General features: G+C 36.4%; 1 protein-coding gene across 4 annotated transcripts in view; it reads right to left on the reverse strand.

The window, feature by feature from the left end:
• The window catches only part of TMTC2 (transmembrane O-mannosyltransferase targeting cadherins 2), a 268,691-nt gene that overhangs the window by 25,187 nt on the left and 219,290 nt on the right, over positions 1 to 24,214 (reverse strand). For all 4 annotated transcript variants that reach the window (XM_086887822.1, XM_086887824.1, XM_086887826.1 and 1 more), the window contains 2 exons: positions 18,341 to 18,422; positions 4,517 to 4,631 (listed from right to left, as the gene is read on the reverse strand). In XM_086887822.1, coding sequence (XP_086743948.1) covers positions 4,517 to 4,631; positions 18,341 to 18,422 — 197 coding nt within the window. The remainder of the gene's footprint in view (positions 1 to 4,516; positions 4,632 to 18,340; positions 18,423 to 24,214) is intronic.

The raw sequence follows: 24,214 nt of genomic DNA on the forward strand, positions 1-24,214 counted from the left end.
TCATTTTAAGGGAAAAAAATATTTCCACTTTTTATTCTCTCATATGTCTTAACCTGAGATTCCAAACCAAACAATTCCCTATATTTAGCTCCAGCTGACTAACAGTGACACCTAATAAATGTGCTTGACAACACATCACTCTTAGATTCTCCTGATACTCAGCTATAATCAGTTTATATTCATTTTGATTTTTACATTTTTCACTGGAAAAAATACTGTTGTAAGAGAAAAACACCACCAATTCTGACGTGTGATTGGAAAGGGTTAGTTTTAACCTGCCTGCTGCTTGGTACAAGGCTTCAGACTGACAATTTTTACAGTAAAACCATAGATGTCGGCACACCTATGAAGAAATTTTCTTCACTAATTCCTATTTTAAAATGCTGAATGCTGGTACTTGGCATTCTTAATGGACCTTTTTGTGTAACAACAAAATTATAATCAGGTGGTATAATCAGCTGCTCCGTTGCAAAGAGTCATTCATCCACAGCTCTTTTGTTTTAAAAATCTATATAGACTTTATGCTTTGCCATACACACATATATATTTAAGCACATAGATAGTAAATAAAGGATGAATATACTCTGTTCAGACAATAACATAGAGTTAAGTTGTGCCTATGATACTCTACCAGCAATTACACTCCATGTTTGGTCAGTGTACTCTGGAGAGCCAAAATACTCGTACAGAAAATCACTGAAAAATGAAGACCATGTCATGTAGTACTGCTCTAATTTAGACTTCTGTTTTCAACAGCCAATAAACATCCTGTAACTTCATGTCACATGAGATCTTCCCAGAACAACCCTTTCACAAAAGCACAGAAAAATGACTTATTCCTACAGAATGTGTTTTTAAGCAAAGAGGTCTTTTTCCCAGATTTGTTGAGGCAAGGCGAAATTCTTTTCCGGTTTCTAATACTAGGGTGGTGCCACCACACTGCCACCCTTCACTCTAGAAACAATCATTCCCCTGCCCACAGGAAGCCTTGCTCATGGCAGCTCTAGGAGAGCCAAGTGAGCTGTAGCCCTTGTTAAGACACGGCTCAGCGCTGAAGCTGCAGCCACCGTACGGCATCGCACACGTGCGTCACCGCTTCGCTGAGGGACTTCCAACTCCTCTGAGCAACAGCACTGCAAATGCTACAAATGTAAAACACATGACCAGATACTGTTTTAAGAACCACCCAAATGGCTGCGTGACCCTTGAAGAAAGCTGTCTGGAAAACAAATTTGTCGAGAAGATGAATTTTGCAGACAAGTATTATGCAAGTTAAAAGTTACCAGACTGTTGCAAAGAAATTAATTGCATTCATCCCACATCTCACCCCTCTTACAGATGACTTGAATCATCTTGCATTGCATTAACGGGATGCTACAGAAGTCATTTAGGGAAAAAAAATTAATAACTATCATGTAATTAGGAAAGGGTAGGTCTCTCAATAATGCAAACAGAACTAAGTAATTATTTTTTTTTACTTCGGATTCAGTCACAAAGAGAGGAAATCAGCAATGCTGGAATATCTGATTGGAAGAGCAGAAATTCTTGTGACTGCTAAACTGAGAACAGGCTATCTAAAAATACAGCTACTGCTTATCAACCCAGTTAACAATCCTGTTACAAATTTAAGAAAAAGAAAATTAACTTGCAGCACTGCAAAATTTTCAGAAGTTGTAAATTTTTATTTATGTTGCATTTTGGATTCTTTTCTCAGCAAGTAGGGGGATTCAAAAGAAAGGAAAATACTTAACACTAGGCTAGAAAAACAAATTGTATTTTGAGAGAATGAAAGGTATGTTTATTTTCCATCCAAAACAGCTGTAAACCAAGAAATGTCTTCATGTTTCTGAGTCTTATGACACTCCTTAGGCTAATGGTGGAAACAGTAGGAGAGGAGGGAAAGATGATTCCTTCCTAATTCAAAAATACATCACTGTGTAAAATATTTGGTCTGAAAAAGAAAATATCAGAATCTATACAAGAATATAAGCTTCTGTTATTATCTTGCAGTCATTTTGGAAAGCTTGCATCATCCATATTAATATCAATTTCTGTCTCTTATTCCACAACACGTCTTTAAAATTTATCCCGTGTCTCTCACAAGAGTCATTTCATTTTCATGCTCTGTGAACTTCTATAATGTATTTTCTATCTCACAGCTGTGCAGTTCATTCAAAATTCTTACTTGCTTACCAGTCAGTTTTTATAGCTCTCTAGAGTACCTAAAGAGCAGTTGGTCACCTACTTGAAATTATGTCAGCCTTTCATTTATGACTGTCTTTAGCATTCGGTTTCTACCAGTGTCATTCTGTGTCAGTTGGAGTACTCCCTTCTTTCCATCCTCCTTTGTGTCTTGGTATCTGCTTTCCTCTTGGAATCCCCTCAGCTCCCCACTGTTCTAAAGATCCTAAAAATCATCTGCTTCTGAAGAGCCAGACTCCTGGTGGATTTGTAGCTGCTCTGTTACAATGAATGAATATGCATTGCCCTTGTCCAACAAGTATCACGGAAGCAATATATTTGAATTAATTGCTACATAAAGCACTGAACAAGGACAGACAACAAAACTTTAGCAAAAATCAGTCAGATGTTAACACATGGGGTTTTAGCAAATATTTGTCATCACTGAATTCAGCTTTGCCACCCTGACTCTTGCTAAATCCCACAGACCACTTTAGACTCTCAGAGAGTATCAGGAAGACATTATGTTCTTCCACAGAGCTGAGTATTAAGTGAAAAATTAGATCGACTGGGAATCCCAAAGGAGCACAAGGGATTCTAGTTAAACTAAAGCAGGCCTGTTTTTTTAAGTGCCTCAGTTTGGTGCATCTTCTTTGTTTTTGAAGGTTGTGGCTTTGCACTTACAGTAAAAATTGAGAATGCAGCTTAGAGTCACTGAGCTCATTGCTTGTGAAGGCCTCCCAAAAACAGTACACTCCCAGCCAGATCAAGGAGGATAACTATGGCTGATGGCAGCACAGCAGCCTAGCTGTTACTTTAAAAGTGAAAAAATACTCATATCCAGATGTACATATATACACCTCAAAGACCTTGAACGCTACACTCAGTGCTCACAGAGAAAGAAGGAGCTTTATTAAAACTGTTTCCAAAATAGTACTGATCTACACCACCCCAATTTATAATATACACAATCATATCACTAAACCATCTTCTACAACACAGTCAGTAAAACCAGTGACCCCTCTATGCCTTTTTAAATTCAGCTGTCATGACTAACTTGCTCTGATTCTGTCTGTGAATTTTTAACACTAATCAAAATGTTTCAAATTGCTGAATTCTGTCTTGAGAGATATTATTCACAAAATCATCGTGGGGAAGGGAAGGATCCTTAAAATAGCTTATACACCACTGTCAGGTCAAACTATTGTTTACCAATGAGCTATTTGTCTTGGTTTTCTTTCTAACCGACAAACAGTAAATTATTTTTAAAAAATAACTTTTGGGGCTTATTTCCAAATCATGGCATAGAAACCATAATTCTGAAACACTGGTCACTTGCCTGAAGTGGATTCTACCTTCTCTTTTACACTCTTTTCTTTTTTCTTCCATTTCTTATTTAAAATGCTAAAAGTATAAAGAAGCCTAGTAAGGTATCTTCAGCAGAGAAATTATATGAAGAACTGTTTTGTGCTAATGAACTAAATTTTTTAGATTTCCTTTTTCATGCACTTTCCACTATGCATTTTTCCATACCACTTTCCATGGTATCTCCATGCTTAGATACCATCTAAATGAAATCAAGTATCCTTATAGCTATAAAGTGGACAATAGACAATCATTTGATAGTTATCCTAGAAATAAGTATAGAGGATACCTATTACAGTAATGTGAGTTTAATGTTATGTTATACTCAGAGACAGAAGCTTAAATGTTACTGAATGTTACCAGGTCTGACAGCTTTACTAGCTAAAGTAGAAGTCCAAAGTTTTGTTCCATTCTGATAGAACAGAATTAAATATAAGACCACATTTTAATTAACAGATTCTGAGAATATCACTAAGTGCTCCAATGCATCTCAAAGTAATTACCAGCCTGGGAATATTTAGATTTCTATTTATCATAATGTTCCCTACTTATATTAAGAGAAATTTTCAATATTCTCTATTTACATCCATGTAAGATGAGAAATATGGTCTCCTCTCTTCAGTTGCTGTGCACATTAAAATTTTAGAAATCAAGTTAAAGGAAATCCTACAGAAGGTTCTTCAAAAAAGAAACACTTGTTTCATATGCAAGCAAACTGCATTACCTGCTTGTGAACAACAGAAGTTTTGAAGGCTTTAAGTTATGATATAATAAACAGAATTTAAGAAATGCGAAGTGCTAAATGCTGCAACAATTTAATTCCACTTCTTTGTATCTTATTAGCAATAATATTGAATTATTCAAAAGAGTTGCTGGGCTTTAAAAAGAATCGTGCATAAGCAAAGGCTATAAAGACTATTTTCCTCAAAAGAAGAGGAAAATCAAGTGAGGCAGATGTTCAAGCACTAACCTGAGCATATGGGCTGCATTGAAAACAACATCAAATTCCGTATTATCAAGTTCAGCTGCTTTTTTTGCCATTTCAGCTGCTTCTATCAGGCGGGATTCTTCTAGGAGGAACTGACCTGCAATGGAGAGTGTGAGCATGAGCCCACAGAAAATAACTGATGTAATACACTTCAGAGAGTATAGTCAGGAAAAGGAAGCACAAAAAAACCCCAAAAAAACAACAACAAAAAAAATAAAACCCAAAAAAAACCACCAAGCCCCAAACCAAGCAGCAAGCCAAGGTCTCATGTTCAATGTTTAGTTATTTCTTGATCTGCTCTGCATTTCACTATTTTTAAAATACAGCCAATGTAGAAAAATTGCAATAAATATCACAAGTAATAACAATATTTTTAGAATATATTTAAGAAAAGTGAGAATGATAAAATAAAACTCAGACATCAAGAAACAATACTCTCAGGCCCCAAGAAGCCTGCCATTTGAGAACATGCTTTTCTGCCTATATAATTACCATATTTGCTTCCTCAAAACAAATTGAAATAAAATAATATCTACAAATTAAACACATTCCCAAAGCACATCCCAAAATTTGTTTTAAAAGCATATCCTAAAATCACATAAAATGATAATTTTTTGTATACATACAGGATAACATTTTTTCAGCTTTAGAATTCTAAGTAGTATTTGCTTTAAAACCATTATATATGTATGTATACCTTAATGGACTGGCATTTTATTATGTACTTCACTAGCACTAAAAGAATCACAACAGGTAGCTTTTTACAAGTTTCCTAAATTATACTTACCTCTCACATTAAACAAAAACAGAAGATGGCTAAAATCAAGTGACTCACTTTTTATAAATTAAATGATCATTATCTTCAAAGCAAATATAAACTGAAAAGAATGAATAATTTAGCATTAACCAAGCTTTAACTAAAGTACAGTAGTCTCAAAACAAAACATGTAACAGAGTAGAACTCTATGAGTTTTCCTTTGAGGAAAGTGAAAAAAAGAATTTTAAATGTATTCAACCTTATTTTTGCTCCTTTTAATGCTTTTTCATGCCTAATCTGTAAATGTGTCATTTTTAGCAACAACTTTTTTCAAGAATTCAACCACCTCATCTCTGTGCCTACATTACTTTACATCTGGAAAAGCTACCCTAAAGCCTAGTGATTATACATTCCAGCATCCCATCCTTCCCTTTTTGTCTTACTTTGTAAAGTAAGGTCTCTCAACCAAAACTCCGCCACACCACCACTAACCACAAACTTCATCAGGATCAATATACCATGAGCAAACAATACCCTGTCTAGTAAGGGATTTTCTCTTTTCTCTTTCCCTCTTTCCTTATGCGTTCCCTGTTGCTCACATACTTGCTGTGTGCTTATGCAAAAAATTCCCTTAGCCAGAGCTAGCAAGGTCTGTACAAGCACTGTGAACCCAGTGATGCTTTGGTACAACAAAGACATTTGCAGAAGGAATCATTTCAATACAAAAAGTGATGAAAGGCAGCTTTCTTAGCTTTTTGTTTTCTCTGTGGATACATTTCAGCTGTGGAGAGTTGGCAGATTATTTATTCAGTCTCCTATATCTTAATTATTCAGATCTGTGAAACTTGTTAAAACATTTTGGTACCTTATTACATTCATAGAGGAAGGTTTCCTTGCTTTAGTTACATTCCCACTCTAATATATATCACATTTTGATATAGTACAATACTCTGTGCTTACTGTGCCCAGAAACAAATGATTTACAAAAAAAGCCTTTTCACACAGGAAAATAAGTAAATAAATAGGAAAAAAAAATCTAAGACAAAAGCATAGTTCAAAAATAGTTTGGACCACAAGAAATTAATTTACATTCAGAATTATAAATCAGTGCTTGAACTGTTAATGGAAGTCTCTTAATGGAAGTTTCTTCTAAAGGGAAAAAACTTCTGACAGAAGCTAAAAGTTTACCTTTTTTTTTTTCTTTTGGGTACCACATCAGTGTATGCCTTATATGCTGCAGGATACTCAGATTTGAATCTGAAAATTCTCCAAGTAAATCTACCAATAAAATAGCTCATATCTCTTGATTTGGGGTGAATTCCTATTTCCTTTAAAGAGCAATCTTTGAAATAAGCTTGACCAACTAGTATTCCTATTCTCTTCCAATGAATGAAGCAAAACAATATTCCTAATCTTTAAGCCCATGTTAAAGCAAACCACCGTAAAATGTTAAAATTAAGGTACTTTTGCAAATGAAAGCCCTGGATTAGCAGAGTGAAACACTGTTAAGTGGATGTGCTACTAATACATTCAGCCAGGGGGAAGAAGGAAGACATAATAAAACTTCCAGTTCTTCAAAAAAGAACATTCTAGGACTGTACATTACCATACAGAATTCTCTCCCCTGTACTGGAGGTGGCAGTAACTCATGCTGAGTGGGAAAGTAGCAGATGATGCATATATGAAACCAACTGTATTATCCTCCCTACATAAGCCCCTACAGAACTCCATTTTAGGGCCACTTCTCTTCATAACTGACTTGGATGCAGCTCTTAAAGACATACTAAGTAACAGTATACTTACTATGTATACTAAGTAAGTTTGCCAATGATAGGAACTGTCAGCTCCCCTGAGGGCAAGTGCTGGATTCTGCACCTGGGCTGGGACAACCCTGGATGTACAAACAGACTGGGGAATGAGATGCTCCAAAACAGCACCACGGAAAGGGAGCTGGGGGTCCTGGTAGATGGCAAGTTGAACATGAGTCACTGGCACTGCTGAACCAGTTGAGGGAGGTGATTTTCTCACTCTACTGTGTAGTGGTTTGATGTCACCTTGAATATTGTGTGCAGTTTTGGGCACCATAGGATAAGAAAGCTACAAAGCAATTAGAGAGCATCCAGAGGAGGGTTGCTGATAAAAGATTTCCTTAATTGCATGGGCTACAAATAAAATATGCTGCATCTTTCTCAGTCTAGTGAAAAAGTCTGTACCTGAGTGTATAGGTGTGTGGTGAGTTGGCCCCTGCCAGTGTCCAACCACTCATACAGCAAAAACAAACCCAAAATTAAAACAGCAAACAGCAAATTGAAGGAAATTTCTCACCACTTTTCACAGCTAGAGTGATGCTCAGCCAGTATCCATACAAAGCCACCTCAGAAGCCAAAACCCTTCTTGCTTCTCTACGCCAGTTTTTATTGTTATGATGTTATATGGACTGTTATTTCTATCCCTTTGGCCAGCTCAGGTCAGCTGTCCAAGTTGCGTCCCCTCCCAAAAAGAGAAAGCCTTGACACTGCTCAAACACTATTCAGCAACAGCCAAAACATTGGTGTGTGTTATCAAGGCTGTTTTAGTCACAAATCCAAAACAAGGCATCATCCAGGCTGCTATGAAGTTAACACTATCCCAGCCAGACCCAGTACAAGGTGGAAACTTTCAGTTGAAAATTGATTTGCCAAGTTCTCCTGAAAGGCAGACTAATTTCATTCACACATCTCAATTTAATTTAAAGCACCTAAGTAGAAAAATACCATTTTGAAAACATTAGCTGCCATTCCTTTTAATCTGATATACTAAATTCATACAAGAACGAGCTGGATTGGCAGTTTACTGCTGCACTTTCTTCATTAAAAATCAGACTTCTGAACCTTTCCTGTCAAAGCCATAAAGAGGTTTTCCCAAGAGAGAGCACTAGCAGGGTGTAATATTGGCAAGGTGTTGAAGGTGGATCAGAAGGTATGATCCACAAGCCCCTGCATCCGGGAACCACTTGTGCGGGTCTAAATTTATATGGGGGATTTTCTTCTCTGACAAGCAGCTGGCAAACCTCATGATTTATGAGATACTGCCCAACATCACAGAGAGAACTTACTTATTGCAGGTGTCATGATTCCTGCTCTTGCCAACAACATAAATTATGGTAGCCTGACTGTTTTTTGGAATCACAACAGCTTTTGAGAAAACAGCTCCAAATACCACATTTTCCTATCTAGAGGAAAGAATATTTTTCATTACTCTTCTAAACTGAAAGTGGGAAATCCATAGTCCAGGAAAATATGTGACTTTTAGAAACACTGATCTTTGCCTGGAATGTCATTTTTTAAAATAAAATTTTCTACCTTTCTTGCTAGACAGCACAGGAGTGACAGTAGATGTGTAGCCAATAGTTGTTAAAGACCTTTGATAGCAGAGAACTGATTCAATATTTCACAATCCTCTTAGTCATTTTTCCTACATTATCTAAGAATCAGAAATAGCATTAAAGCTGCTGAAATCTGTACCTGCAGACTTGCTCAAATTTACTTTTCATTGCAAACCATCAACAGTTGTTTAGAGTCTATATTTGAGTCTTTATAGACAAAAAAATCTTTGGGGCAATATGTGCAATCTACTGAAAAGTAAGATACAAGTATGTATGTAATTTAAACAAGAACAAAATATTCCAGTTTCCAGGAATTGAAAAGAACAGTTTATTTTCATCTTTTATAATTTCTTTTAAAGCATTTGTCCACATAAATGAAAGTATGCAACTCTCTATTCCATATAAGTGTCTCCCTAAAACAATCATGAACATTTGTAAAGCATTTGTTAAGACATGCACCACCACCAGTTTAAAAACCATACATCTGAACTGGTAGTTCTGCTGCTTTATTGTAACAAGAAACGTATTAATTGGTTGGGATATGTCTGTGTGTAAAAATCTCTTATGTTCATAGCACAGAGGCATTAGTGTGCTTCTCTAGCATGGGCTTAACTATTCCTTGCAGGCACTGTGAGCCTTTATTTTACTAGATAAAAGTGCAATTTGCTTAATTTACTAGATAAAAGTGCAATTTGCACCAATCTTTTAGTTGACATGTTCCCTCTTTTACTCACTGGCAAATATACAAAGGTACTCTGTCCCAGAACAGAGCAGATTTCTGAAATATCTCATCTTGCTGGTGGTGCTTTTAAAAAGAGCCATCTTGAATGTTCTCAGAATGCTGCTGGTTCTGCATTTACGCAGGTTGCCATGACAGACTTATGTGGTAGTATCTTCAGTAATCCAAGGAAAATTGAGTAAACTACCATCTGAATAATAATGAAAAAAACTTCCAATGCCATCCTAACAGGAACTTTCTCATTTTAATACACAGTTCTCACCAAGTCTTCTGCTTCTTATCCTCTTCAAAAGAATTTTTTACTTCCACAACATGAAAAGTGGCTCTACCAAGATTCAACTGTAAAATCTGTTTGCAATAAACTTCACTAGAAGTTCTTTCAGCACATTCAGCATTGAGGATTTGAAGCTGAGTATCTGCTTGTGCTATTAAAGCATTTCAAGCTTTGAAAGAAATCAGAAATCGTCAGAAGAGGGAGTGGATTCTGGCTGACTCAATACATTGTATCTTGTCTGATGCAGATGATGTATTGAGAGCAGAATTATATCCTCAGTGGCATAAGCAGAACCATCACTGAAGTTACTATCAACTTCAGCTCTGCTGTGGCAATGCAGAGCTAAAGAGCTGATGCAACTAGAGATTTCAAAATGGAAAATTTAAATTGCATTCAGTGGAAGAAATGAAGAGAGACCTTGTCTGGAAGTTGATTTCCAAAGTATTTCAGGTGATGAATCAATGCTTCAAGATGCAAAGTCAACAGACGTGGCCTAATATAACTGTTTCCTTTAGGAGTTTCAAAACAGATTCACTGGCTGTGAAGGAGAAGTTCCCAGACCAAGGGAATATTTTATTAAATATCCTGCTTTTCCAGGCCTGTTTAGACAATTTCTTGCTGAACGTGAAAGATGTGATAGGAGAAACAACAGCAACATATATCACAATCACTTAAATGGTAGTAGCATTTCAGTTTTTGTTGCTCCTTGTATCCCATTCCACCTTAATCTAAAGGCATACTCTTGGTTTCTTGCTGGAAGGACTTCTGGACACTTTCTCCCTTTAATTAGTTCCCATAGAGAAAATTCTTCCATGCAAATAAAATATAATGAAACACTAAGAAAGCCAGTGGGTGCTGCAATGTCATTATATGCACTGGCTTAGAATTGACTTTTTTTTATTAGCCTTTGTCTGAAAAACTTATCTGTTGCAGCTGAGCTAAATATACCACTGGATGTCATTCAGAGCATGATCACAGATAAGACAGAAAAAATTAACTAGCAGACCTTTGGGACTTGATGACTAAACCCGTGACCACATCTGGATCACTGGAAGCTGTCACCAAACCAAAAGATTAATGATGAAAATATATACTACAGAGGATCTCATGATTTACACATACTGAGGAAGATCCTGAACTCTATGTAATTTTCCAGACACCTGATGATGTATAAGGTTTGGAAATGTAAAATTTGGCTGAAAAAGAACTATCCAGTTGTACTTCTGTAGCAGCTTCATGCTATCTCTACAAAATTCCCCAGTGCCTCTGGCATTGTTCATGTTCATTTTTCAGTCCCTACAGAATAGCTACATTTTGGCAATATGGAAGAAGCATACAGACACATTTCTAACCCTGTCTCTGATCTGCACTATCTAATCACATCTCTTGAGCAGTTTAGTATATTGTGCTGAGGAAGCAGAGTCAAACACGTATTAGAGACGTCAGAATGATTAGATTTAAGGCTAAACCCAAGGGAAGAGCCAGAAGCATGGAAATTCCACAGCATTTTAGGTCAGTGACCTAGCTTGTTTGGAAATACTCCACTGCATTCCACTTGAGCAATTGGTTCTAAAGTGAGTTTGGAAAAAATGGCCTGTAATAATCTTCTTTTAATGTTGTGTGATAACAGTAGCCTAGAGAATGGCAAAAAGGAATTAAAATTGGTAGATTGTTCTGCACAGCTCTGTTCTTGTCCTCAGTTTGGAAGTAAGAAATACTGATGGTTAGTAGTAGCTGAAGATTTTCTTAAAGTTTATAGAGAGAGTTCTGGGAGCAGAAAGTCAGAAGCTTAATGAAGTCTTTTTTCAAGACAGTTCTATCTTCCTGTTTCAGGTCTAGGAATCCTATCTTCTCGGAATTACATTCATTGATATTGCAAAAGCAGGTATAAGCCACAGACCAAAGTCAGGACCCTGATTTGATGGCACATGGTATATTCAAGACAGAGAGACTCTTTCTCCAAAGAGCACATATGTTCTATGAACATGTATTATTTGAGTATCATAAACTTGTTTATAGTTTCCCTACAAAATAATTGTAAACTAATATTAGGATTTCCAAAAGATTTAAAACAGCAAAATCTCTGTCACTGGCAGAAAGGTTCAAGAGTGCATATTGGGAAGTGAGTTAGTGATGGACGTATCTGGTTCACTTTCACCCTACCTCATCAAGGGATTTAATTTCTCCATACAAAATCATCATGTAGGTTCCCAATGCAGCAGATCCATGCACTTTTATTTATCATTTAGCATATACTCCATTTAGCTAACCTCAGTCAGAAATAGGATAATCCAGGCACTGGATTTATGGCTTCTGAAATTCTACTCATTTCATTGACAAAAGTGAACATTAATCTACCTGTGGACTAGGGTGACATTTCTACCATGCACATAAAACTCTCCTAAAAAAATTAGTAATATTACATGAACAGGTCATGGTTGATATTCCTCTTTCTTATAAATACAACATTGATACTCTACTTTTCATTAGTTCACTGCTTTCTTCATAGAAACTTTTCCTAATATATTTGAGAGAAATAAATTTTTTCTAGGCTGTTCTTCAGTCAATGAAGAGAAAACCACAAAGCTGAAGCACTGACAGCAATGTGACTACATGGAAATATTATAAATACAGCACAAAGAATCAATTAGGTTGTAAAAGACCTTCAGGATCATTGAGTCCAACCTTTGACTGACCACCTCGGTGCTCATTAAAGTTAGTACTAAGCGCCATGACCAGCCCTCCTTCCACATCTCCAGTCATGATGACTCCACCACCCCCCTGGGCAGCCTGTTCCAATGCTTAACTACCCTTTTCAGCGAGAGAATTCTTCCTGATGTCCAACCTGAACCTCTCTGGCTCAGCTTGAGGCCATTTTCTTTAAACTGGTTGCCTGGGAGAAGAGACCAAACCTCACCTGGCCACAGCCTCCTTCCAGGGAGTCAGAGAGAGTGATAGGGTCTCCCCTGAGCCTCCTTTTCTCCAGGCTGAACAACCCCAGTTTTCTCAGCTGCTCCTCACATGTGTTCCAAACCCTTCACAGCCTTGTTGCACTTCTCTGGACACATTCCAGCACCTCAATGTTTTTTTGTACTGTGGGGCCCAGAGCTCGACCCAGCACTCAAGGTGTGGCCTCACCAGTTTCAAATACAAGGGGATAATCCCTGTCCTGCTCCTGCTGGCCACACCATTGCTGACCCAGGCCAGGATGGCATCAGCCTTCTGGGCCACCTGGGCACTGCTGGCTCACATTCAGCTGCTGACAAGCAGCATCTTCAGCCACTTTTCCTCTGCACAGCTTTCCAGCCACTCTGTTGCCAGCCTGCAGTGCTGCGTGGGGTCGTTGTGACTGAAGTCTAGGACCCGGCACTTCACCTTACTGAACCTCAATCTAAGTAGAAACATCTAAGAAAAAAAAAAAAAAATCAAGTCACACCTGTAAATATATAAAAATTTTCGCACTCACTAATACATGTAAGCCTAAGACTTAAAGACTGAAAAAAATGGTGCTCGAAAACTCACTGCAATCGTATTTCAGTGAAATATACTTTGATCTTTAACCAACAGCAATTCCAACCTATTTTCAGCTTGTGACATAGGAGAGGTAAAGCAGCCATATTTGGAAGTAAGACAGATTCAAAGCGCTCATAAATTTAGGTAAAAATTTAGGTATCAAAAAGGGCTAAGAGCCCTTTGCAGAAACAGTGATTAGAAAGATTAGGATGAAATTGAAGAACAATAGAACAGCAGTTAAGAAGTTAAACTTGCTTAAAAAGAAACAGATAATGTAAGAATATCTATAAAAATAACACATAAATTATCACAAATTCAAAAGTGAAAGACAATGTAAAAATAAAAGTGTATTTGGGAATATGTTAATCTGTTCTTAGTTCAATGAGGATATAGCTAATACAGCTCAGCTTTAGGTAATTTGAAAGCCTCTTTTTCCATTATGTCTCTAACTGGGAACACACTTAAAAAGGCAGATGATCAGTCTAAACTACCAAATTCAGAGACTGCATAATTAATATAATGAGAATATTAAATTTTTATAATGAAAAAGAAATTTTTAAACAATTTAGGATTATTAGAAACAATGTATTATTCAAAGGAAACTATTTTAAAAGGGGGGGTCTTCAACAGCTATTAATAAAACAGAGTTAATTTGAACATCCTGTGGGGTTCTAGACTTTTCTATTTCAATTAAGCCATTACAAATATAAGGGAGAAGGCTCCTCTACCCATATTTGTCTTGAAGTCTCACTCCAACTTTATTTCCCTCTTTTATCCTCCACTCCATTTTCATCATTTTGGAGAGAGGCCACTATATGCACTTTAAGAGGTATAGTGGCAAAACCTATTTTTGGCAGACAAGTAAAATGAATTCTGCTTTAGTGTTTTTTGAGGGGTTTATTTGGTTTGGGATTTTTTTTGTTTGTTCTTTGTGGGGTTTTTTTGTTTGTTTTGTTGTTGTTTGCCCGGTGGAGTTTTTATGATTATTATTATTATTTTAATTTTGTTTTTAAACAGCAAGTTATAAATAAAATAAGACACTTCTGGAGACAAAATCTTTACACAACAAATATCACCGTAGATTTATGGTGTTTATCATTTAAAGGAAAGCTGGTATAGAAAGCTTTCAATGATTTCCAACTCCTCAATTACACTGAAGAATTTATTTTGTTCATTTTTTAAAAAAAGATGAGCACATAAGTATGTCACTGTTTGAAACGCACCTCTTTGTGCACTGACAAATTTCACACATAATCTTTCTTCAGCTTCTCCTGAGATAGGCTCAACGTGGACAGAAATAGGGACCTTCACCTCCTTTGTCATATATCCAAATACCATATCCAAAACTACATAGTCTCTGAGCCATAAGGGCACTCGTCTGACCTGACTGACTATCCCTATGTCGGGCACATTTGTTAACAAATTTGATGTACTGGCTCTTTAGATGCCATTATGTTCTTAAAATATTTAGACGACAGTTCCTTTTAATTTGTTTAGTTCATACTAAACATACATACCACTCTTTGTGGTTTATAGGACTGACACTTAGATTCACCCATTTCATTTCATCGAGGCAAGTAGCTCAGAAAGAATCAAATAGTCCATGGAGATCACTTCAATTATGTCATCAATCTGCTGATGACCAACATTACCAAGATCTTGAAAGATTCAAAATGGCCTACTTGAGTTAAATGTTCAAAGTAGAGTGGGATGCATGTCTGCCAATATCTTGAGTAGATGTGGGTATGACACTTTGATAAAAACTTTCCCAGAGGAAAAAAACTGGAAATAAATGTTAAATTCTCTTTCAGTCAAAAGTGCTCATTTTAGGCAGTCTTTAGAAAATGTGTATTAACGATATCCAATGAAAAGCCGCAAACCTTACAGAAGCTTTCAAACTCAGTATCCAAAAAAATTCCCCCACTGTTCTAGTTCAAAAACATATATATTCTGAAAAAATAAAAATAAAAGTAAGTATTGGTGCATCTTCACTCTTTCCTCTCTCACATTTTCTTCTTCCTGAGTCATGAGAATTTTCTCTCTTCCATCTGTGAGGTGTTTCTGGTAGCATGCTGTGTACCTGTGCAGCTTGTACCACTCTTCAACACTCTTGTATTTGTAAGACAATGGTTTTGCACCAAGTTCAGATGTTCAGATAACTGGCATATCAGAGGTAGAAAAGGAAGAAGGGCAAAAGAAAAGTGGTCAGGTGAGCAGCAGCCTGCATTTCCATCTGAGAAGGGACTGCCATTCTCTCTGGTCACTAGAGTAAAAGCCCCTTCCCCTTATGTCCAAGGAAGTGACATCATGTCAGCAGTCTACAGGGATTTATACCTCTTCCACTTTTCCACTATTTCTCCCTTCAAACATAATGAGTCTGGGAAACACTGCTTAAAACTTAAATCCCCTTAAATCCAAAGTCAGCCAAGTACCTATAGAAAACTAATTATAATGCCAGCTTGAGCAGAGAAACATGCTGTGGTGTTATCTTTCAAGGAGCAACCATGAAACTGTTCCACTCTCTCCAAATTTTCATGTGATTAAATAAGCTGCCTCCTGCACCAAGTCATACCTAAAAATAGCTTTGGCTTAAGGCTTGAATTAAAACACAATATAATACAAAGGTAAGCCTCTTAAAAGATACAGCATATTGACAGTTTTTCTCACAGATCCAAGAAAAGTCCAGAAGGTTAGAAGTCAAAAAGAACATCTGCACAACCTGGAAGCACAAATTTTAAGCGTATGCAATCCATGTGCACTTGGAAGAAAATCTTCAGTCCATTTATTCCTGCTACTCCATCAACACCCTGTCATGTCCCAGCTGACCACTCTTTTCATTTGGCTGGTTTGTGAGGTATGTGTTTTTTTAGGAGTGATGCCAGCTACTTTATTCTCCCTTCCAATATCTTCATGCTGAGAAAAAAAAGTAATCTCTAAGATTTACATGCAAAATATGGATGTATTTCCCTATAATTAAACTCTTGGCATACAGGATGTAGAATGTACCTGTGACAAGGTGCTGGAACAAATTAATGAGATGGAAGGGTAGAGCTTCAAGTACTCACTAGAGATTCCAGTGGATTATTTGGAATGTCCCTGGTAAAACACAGTACACACCCCTCGTTAATTCAAGAAATAGGTGGAAAAGAAAAGAGAAGAGAAATAAAGCTAAAAAGAAAAGAAAGGAAAAAAGGAAAGAAAGAAATAAAAAGCAAGGAAAATTTATTTCAAATTTTATAAAGTCCTGTGCCCAAAATAACAAGGATTTGAGATCAGCTGTACTACACAGACACAAGAGCCAAGCAGAAGTAGACCATATCTTTCTCATAGCTACTTTGATAAAAATGTAGAATAACATCACTGAATCGGTGAGGGGATCAGAAGTTATTTTATGAAAAGATTTCACATACACTCATAAGAGATCTTTGGCTATAATGCTCCAAGACCTAGTGACTATTAAAGAGAATCTTCTTCCATCTATTGCCTTTCAGCATCCTATTTTACTATGCTGTTATTCCAAACACTGATTAAATTTTGCTCTTCACTCCTAAACTGCTGAGTAGAACCTTACTTATTTTGCAATTACCACCTCTGCACAATGACAGAACCCACTTTTCTAACATGGGACACAATGAAGGAAAAGTTTTCCAATGCTTTTAAGGAATAGTTTTAATTAGGAAACAACACACCATGTTAATATTGTAATGAAGAAGTCAAACAGATATAAATGATGATTTGAATAACCATGCTTTTAGTTTATAGGGTACTTGAAAATGAGACAGAGGGAATATTGCAGGAAAGGACAAGTAAGTTGATGACTAAAGAGCAAAAAAGAAAAAAAATTTCTAGACTTGTAATAAAATACACTAAATCCTAACATCATTTGCTGAGATGGACTGTTGAGACCAACCATTGAATTTGTATGCAAGATTTCCTACTAAATGAAGACAGATTTCTTAATAACAAAGGCTGGAAGAGGCTTGAGTAGGATTTCAAGAAACAATCAGCTGTAACTTTTTCCTCATTGTCTTGAGATACACACAGTACTTACATCCCAATGAAACAATGGGGTTTATATGAACAAATATCCCAATCATCTTTACTTGTACAGGCATAAATAGAAAACAAGGCTGTGAACTGCAGTGTTTCACAATGCAAAATAATGCAACACTGGGCTACGTTAATTTAAAGTCTCTGAAATGTCTGAAGTCCAAAGGTTGATTCTAGGTATTTAACATACAGGATTTCATAGTACACAGACCAAACAAATATTATGTGAGCAATGCAGACAAAGATATCACAGAGTAAAAACATGATTATTATGTGATATTTATTTTTCCCTCTTGCCCACTCATTTTTAATCATTTTACCAGCTAGAATCAGAAGAGGAAATTAAAATAATATACGAAGATACATACGGTATGCTTTGTGGTTCCCTACCTTCTTCCTAAACGAAGATGAAAATTATTACTTTTTATGTTATGCCAATTGGCACAATATAGCTTGTATTTTAGGATTTGTCCATTATCAGCTTTAAAATGCAGTTAGAATTAGTCCATAAAGATAAATAATTTTGGTTCCCTGAGACTAAACACATCTGGAAATGTTTTTTGCACATCTAGCAAAAGCAATCCAAAGTTACAAAGATACCTTCAAATTAATGGTGTGCTTCGTGCAACATGCATGGCTTAAAAGGAAAGATACAGCCAACATGTCCAAATTTTTTGTGATACTTAGCCATTTCAAGCCAAGAAGGTGCTGGGATGTAAGGCCTGTAAGACACTTCAATATATGAAACTCACGAACACTAAAGTAAAACTTCTGGTTGCCCACCCACCAACAATGAGTGAAGTCAGGCCAAAACTGCTAACAATAATATTCCAGGCCATGAAACTTTGACATATGGCAATTTGTTCTTTCCCAGAGAGGCAGCAACACTGAAATTCCTCTCACAGGAGGAAAGCTATGCAAAATATGAAAATCTTCACTTCTCCCTCTACAATGATTGAAACATTGCAATGAAGTAATATATGGTAGATTAGTTTCTTTCCTTTTAGAGAAGATATTTTGCCAGTAGAACTTTTCAAATCTTTAATCACTGGGAGAGATTAACAGCAAGCCTGGAACACGTGTTGAAATCCTATCTATCTGAAACATACCATAATGCATGTAGCAGTTTCCTTTGGTAGGATCCAGCTGAATAGCCTTCATGAAGTACTTCTCTGCCTCACTCTTGCGTCCCTAAAAAAAAAAAAAAAAAAAAGGGGTGAAATCATTTTAACAGTGTGTCACCCTGGAGCAATCATGTACAGTTAAAATTTCCAAACTCCAGGCACTGCGGAAAAACAACTACTATTATCACTAGACTTTAACTTAAATCAATATGAGTGTTTAAATACTACAGTAAGTTTTGTGGTCAGCTACTTTATGGTGAAGATCTCCAGACTGAGGAAGAAATGTATCCAACATTATCAATGTCCAAGAAGTAAGGAAGTGGTACAAACATATTGCAAAAAGTATTGTAAAGGGCTTTGGGGTGAACATCAGTTCCATGCTACTTTTCCGGACAAGCATTACACTCACCCAAGCTAAACTCAGAAGGGAAACTAGGACAGAGCTTTAGTCATGCTCTTAAGAAAAAAAGTCAGTGAGGGCTGGGGGAGGAAAAGCATGTTATGGTTCTACAAAATCATAGAATCCTAGGAGTTCTCATGTTGGAAAGGACCCTTAAATATTCACTCCTAATCCCTGGTCCTCACAGGACTACCTAAAACCATGTGACTACATGTTTTCCAGATACTTCTTGAGCTCTGACAGGCTGGGTGCTGTAACCAGTTCCCTGCAGAGCCTGGTCCAGTGACCAGTCACCTTCACAGCAAAAAATCTTTTCCGAATATCCATTCTGAATGCCCCTGAGGCAGCTCCATTTCTTTTCCTTGTATCCTAAAAAATACTATATACACAGCCAAAGGTAAAGTTACCACAAATGAAAGTACGTAAATAGAAACTATTTTAGGGTTTAATGTGGAAAGTAAAAAAAATATGTGTTTCTGATTTTAATGTGGGAAGTCATATTTTATCAGAAATCAATACTGACAATCATAAAACAACTGTAACAGAAATGCTAATTTTTAAAGACAATGGTCAAGGGTATGACAGTTGGTCAGGGAAAAAAAGAACCAAAACCAACCAAACCACAGCCTAACAGAACTTACGGTAAAAAGAATAGACATTTTCTAGGACAAAGATTTTCTTATCACTGGAATCACCAAATCTCTATAGGTCCATTATGGTATAGAAGTGCCAGAGCAGATGCATTAGTGGTCATTATTCTTGAAAAAACAGTGATATTGGATTAGTCTAGTCTGATACTCAAACATAAATCACTATCACATATTCACTAAGACACCTGCGACCTGTTTATCCCTATCCCCACGAAATTAGCTGCTGTGGTTTGTGCTATAAAATAGGCAGCCTGCAGAATAAAGAACAGTTAAGCTTAACCCCTGTGGAAGAAAGGCTTTGTGGTCTGCACCTCTCAAGTTGCCTCGAGTGTTATTTCACAGATACAGCCATATAGGCTTTCTCAAGTTCTGTGGTTTGGAAACAGACATGGCACACATCCTGCACTATCCCACAAGTTAACACAGGAATAACAATGAGGTCTGTTCATGATTACAGCTGCTTTAGATTCTCAGTATTTCCCTCAGGGGTCATAGAGACAATAAAATAGAGTGAAGGAAGTTGTGCAGCAGACCAAGAACTGTATGAAGACCAGGTTCCACCAAAACCAGCAGAGGCCACATTTCAAGCGATCATCCTGGAAGAGATACCAACAGGCTTAACATTTACAGGATTCCAGTTTCACAAAATGAATGTTCACTGGAGATAAGAATTCAGCCTCATTATATTGTAAACTTTCTTTGGTAAAGCCATATTCCTTACAGCCAAATCCTCATGGCATGAGATTCCTACCAACGAAATGGTACAACTACATCATAGAGTACACTATCTTATACTGCAGTGGTTCATCCTGCTTTATTAAAAAAACCAAACTAAACAACAAACCCACAAACAAAAAGCCCAAACCAAAAAACCATACGACAGGTAGCCCAGACTGATTTTTCTTCTTTTACTAGTGGAGTAAAGACATACATATATATATATATGTGTATATATATATATGTATGTGTATGTATATGTATGTATGTATATATATACATGTATATGCATATATATGTATGTATATCTAAAACACAATTTTTTTTAAATAGCATGCAACTATAGTTACGAACAAAAAATGAATAAGAAAATAATCATCAATTAAAACAATTGGCAGGATGAGGTGATAATCAAACACTCAATTTTGCACATTAAAACTGAGGCTGGTAATTGTGTTCTGCCGAAAGTTACAATGGCTTTTCTAAGTCTAGCATCGAGGCTTCAAAATGCGAGGCACTAAACATATGTATCATGAATACTGACAGAATGAACATCTACAGATTTTGCATAATTGCCTTTTTTAACAGAGTCACATAATTAGTTTTAGCTGGTTGCACTCTGTGTCTATTTCTAGAACATCAAAGCACAGTTCATTGAATACAGACAAAAAATTGTAGCTTCTATGTACAGAACTATAAGGCCACAAACATTTGTCAAACATGATTAATTTTTATTTACTGGAATCACCAAAAATACATGACTGCTCTACTCTTTTTGGCACTTTCCAAATGGCATGCTGCACTCAAGTTCAGGCTAGTCAGGAGACCTACAATACACAATGATGACAGGTGCCAGCATACATAACATCAAAAGAACTGTGCTATTTACAGGCTCAAATGGTCATTTCACAGATAAAGGGGAGAAAAATCTTTAATTATATCAGCCAAGACATAAAGTCCTCTGATTAAAAATTTTCAGCGAAGTTCCATTTGTTCATGTTGGCCAAATTTAATTTATATACATTTGTCAGAAACTATTTAAAAAAATGTATAAAAGTGTTTTCTTGTAGACTGGCGTTGTGAGGAAACTTGCACAACACCACTAAAATGTTCTGCTTAATGCAGTCTACTGCTCTCAGCATAGATTTAATATACATCATTTTTTGTGTCAAAATATGTAAAATACAACCACTTGACAGAATCAGGCTATTTCACAATTAAAACTTAGTTTTTATCAACCGTTTTTCAATTATCAAATATACATCTTAACTATCCAACAGAATGCAGACACTGTGCAGTTTACTTGACAGTAATCCTGTCATTGTCCCTTTCCCACATTTCTCAGCATTAAATAAAACAAATGGTATAAGAGAATGAAATTAAACTTCTAAAGAAAATCCAACTAATTGTTTTAACAGCTGAAAAATACTGATTTGGGGCAGGAAGCCATTTGGTGTGCATGCTCACTGTTACGTGTATTGACCCATACAAACGCAGGAATTGAGAGCTACTGGAAACCTCCCAATTTCTAGCAGCAAGGTTTGCAGTCATATATGCACAATGACATACCCTGGCAATTTTACAAAGCAAAAAACTCTAAGTTTTCTACCACATGATAGCGGACTTTTTTTAAGGATAAAGAAGTTATTCATAAATTTTAATGAAAATAACTTGACAGCCCTGAAGATTAATAATGGGACACAAAACACCTTTCTCCTCTTGGTCACCAGTTTACATTCAGTCCAGGTAAGTGGCTAATGAAAAGGTGCTATATGACAGCTCAGGAGAAATGAGTGGGTGGTCCCAGCCCAAACACTAATGGAGTTCCTCTGCACAGATGCACTGGCATATTTATGGCTTTTCAGTGCAGAGACTAACAAGACAATCATGAAACAATCAATGTCAATCTCCTTGCTGAAGAACTTGAACATGATGAAGACACTTTAATAATTGATTTGAAAGACTGGCTGATATTTGCCTTGCTGGATCTGGACCTAAAGCATATAATAAGGACAAACTTCCCAGAGTTTTCCATTAATAAAGAGAACATCAGTCCCCCTCTCCCCTGTCTCATGCCCAAATAAACATTTTTTGCCTCTGATTACCATCTTCCAGCAACACCAACAAATTTAAAAAGGGGAAAAAGAAGTTTTAAAAGTGCAGGTAAGTAAAACAGGGCTCTTACAACCTAGCACGTAAGTTCTCCTGGTTTTCAGAAATACCTCTCTCTCCACAAATCATGCAGACTCTAAATCAGAATGGCTGGGTGCTTACGGGTTTTGAAGACAAACTGTTAATTGTTTAAGTATTATTTCAGAAGCTTGATTTTTAAAACAAGTTCTTTGCAATTGACTGCAAGAGGGTTTTTTTGGTTGGTTGCTTCTTCCCTAGAGACCAAATCAATGTATCTGTGCTTGCTAATATGGTCAAACATACAGCTTATCTGGGCTTTCATACAAATTAAATATAAATGACTGTTATGATCACCAGAACAAATGAAAGAGCGCCAACTAAGGGCAATTCACACATTAGTGAAAGACTGTATTTATCCTTAAAATATTAAAAAGCTGAGGATAAAACTAGCATTTTGGTATCCACCCCAATTTCTTTTTCCTCAGTTTTCTGGTAAATTGTGCCAAATTCATGTTGAGGCAGCTGTTGTACTTGAGGCTGCTGGAGGCCCAGGGACCCTGCAATGGTAGTAAAACTGGAAAAAGACTAATACAGCTGAGCAGCTCTGAATAACCCTCCTGTGGAAACTATGATGACACAGTGGCAACCAGTAAGGTGGTTCAACAAATTAGGTGGTCTTTGCAATTTGAACCAACTTTATATGACATAAACATTCATCATTCTTCAAAAGTTACGGGGGATCACTTGTGTAGGACACAGACTTCATTCTTCAATACAGTTTTACCAACTTTAACAGGTAATAATGTGATTGCATAAATAACTTAATTTATGCCAAAAATGCAGTTAACTGTCACTCTCTACATCCATTCTTTTTTCTTTTTTTGGCAAGCATTCACAGTTTTAATAAAACAGATTGAATTATGAAAAGATTTATTAACGGAAGTTTGATTAAAATGTGCACACTGAATAGAGAAAACCAAATATTATGTTACATGTTTTTTTTCCTCCTCTCTAGAACACTTTAAAGTCACAGACTATTCAGCGATAGTAAAAAAGTTTGAACTGAACCTGTGACTTCCTTTTCATGTTTCCATAAGTAACTGCAGATCTACATATCCTGTTTCATAACCAATTCCTTTTGCCTCACAAAAGTTGTAAGGCACAACACAAATGTTGTGATACTGAGTAAATGAGTAATAAATTCTTCAAAAGCTTTTACTTAGCTGGACTAATGAAAAAGGAACTATGGAATTGCATCTTACAATGATGTCATTGACATAGGCGAGCTCTCCACCCCAGCTCTAAATATTAGTAGTTCAAGAAGAACTTAATTATCTAGTATTTGGTAACTAAAGGGATTCTTCTTTCTTCCTTCATTTTGCTGTTATTTCTACAACCCTTCCCTCTTCACTCTGAATTACAATACAAATATCTTATACCATAATTTGTATATGAAATGCTAGACCAAGTGAAATATAGAGGACTCGGATTTTTAATATCAAAGGTTTAAAATTTATCTCTGTTTCTATACTTCCTGTGCATTAAAAAGACAAATTTTGCCTTTTCATCTCATCTTTATTAAAATAAAATAATAATAACCAAACATGGCAGAGAAGCCATCTCAGTGTATGGAAGCATGAATTGGATTACTCTGGAGGAAATTACACTATAAATCTTTATCTACCAAGTCAAGGTAATTCATCATACATTAAACTTTATAATAAATGTGAAGCAACTTTCTCATTGTTGTGACATCCACATAACTTTGTCACTGAGGTCATGACTAACACTCTCCTTCCCAGTCATTTCACTGGACCAGGGTCCTCACATGCACAATTCAGTACAACGCATACTTTCTGCAAAACCCAGTACATAACCTAGCTCCCTTTGGAAATAAACCTTGGTAGAATCAATAAAATCCAACCTCTTCTTTTAGTTTAATCCTCTATTTGTACCTTA

This window comes from Cyanistes caeruleus, chromosome 4 (genome assembly GCF_971803275.1).
Source record: "Cyanistes caeruleus chromosome 4, bCyaCae1.hap1.1, whole genome shotgun sequence".
Taxonomy (NCBI): Eukaryota; Metazoa; Chordata; class Aves; order Passeriformes; family Paridae; genus Cyanistes; species Cyanistes caeruleus.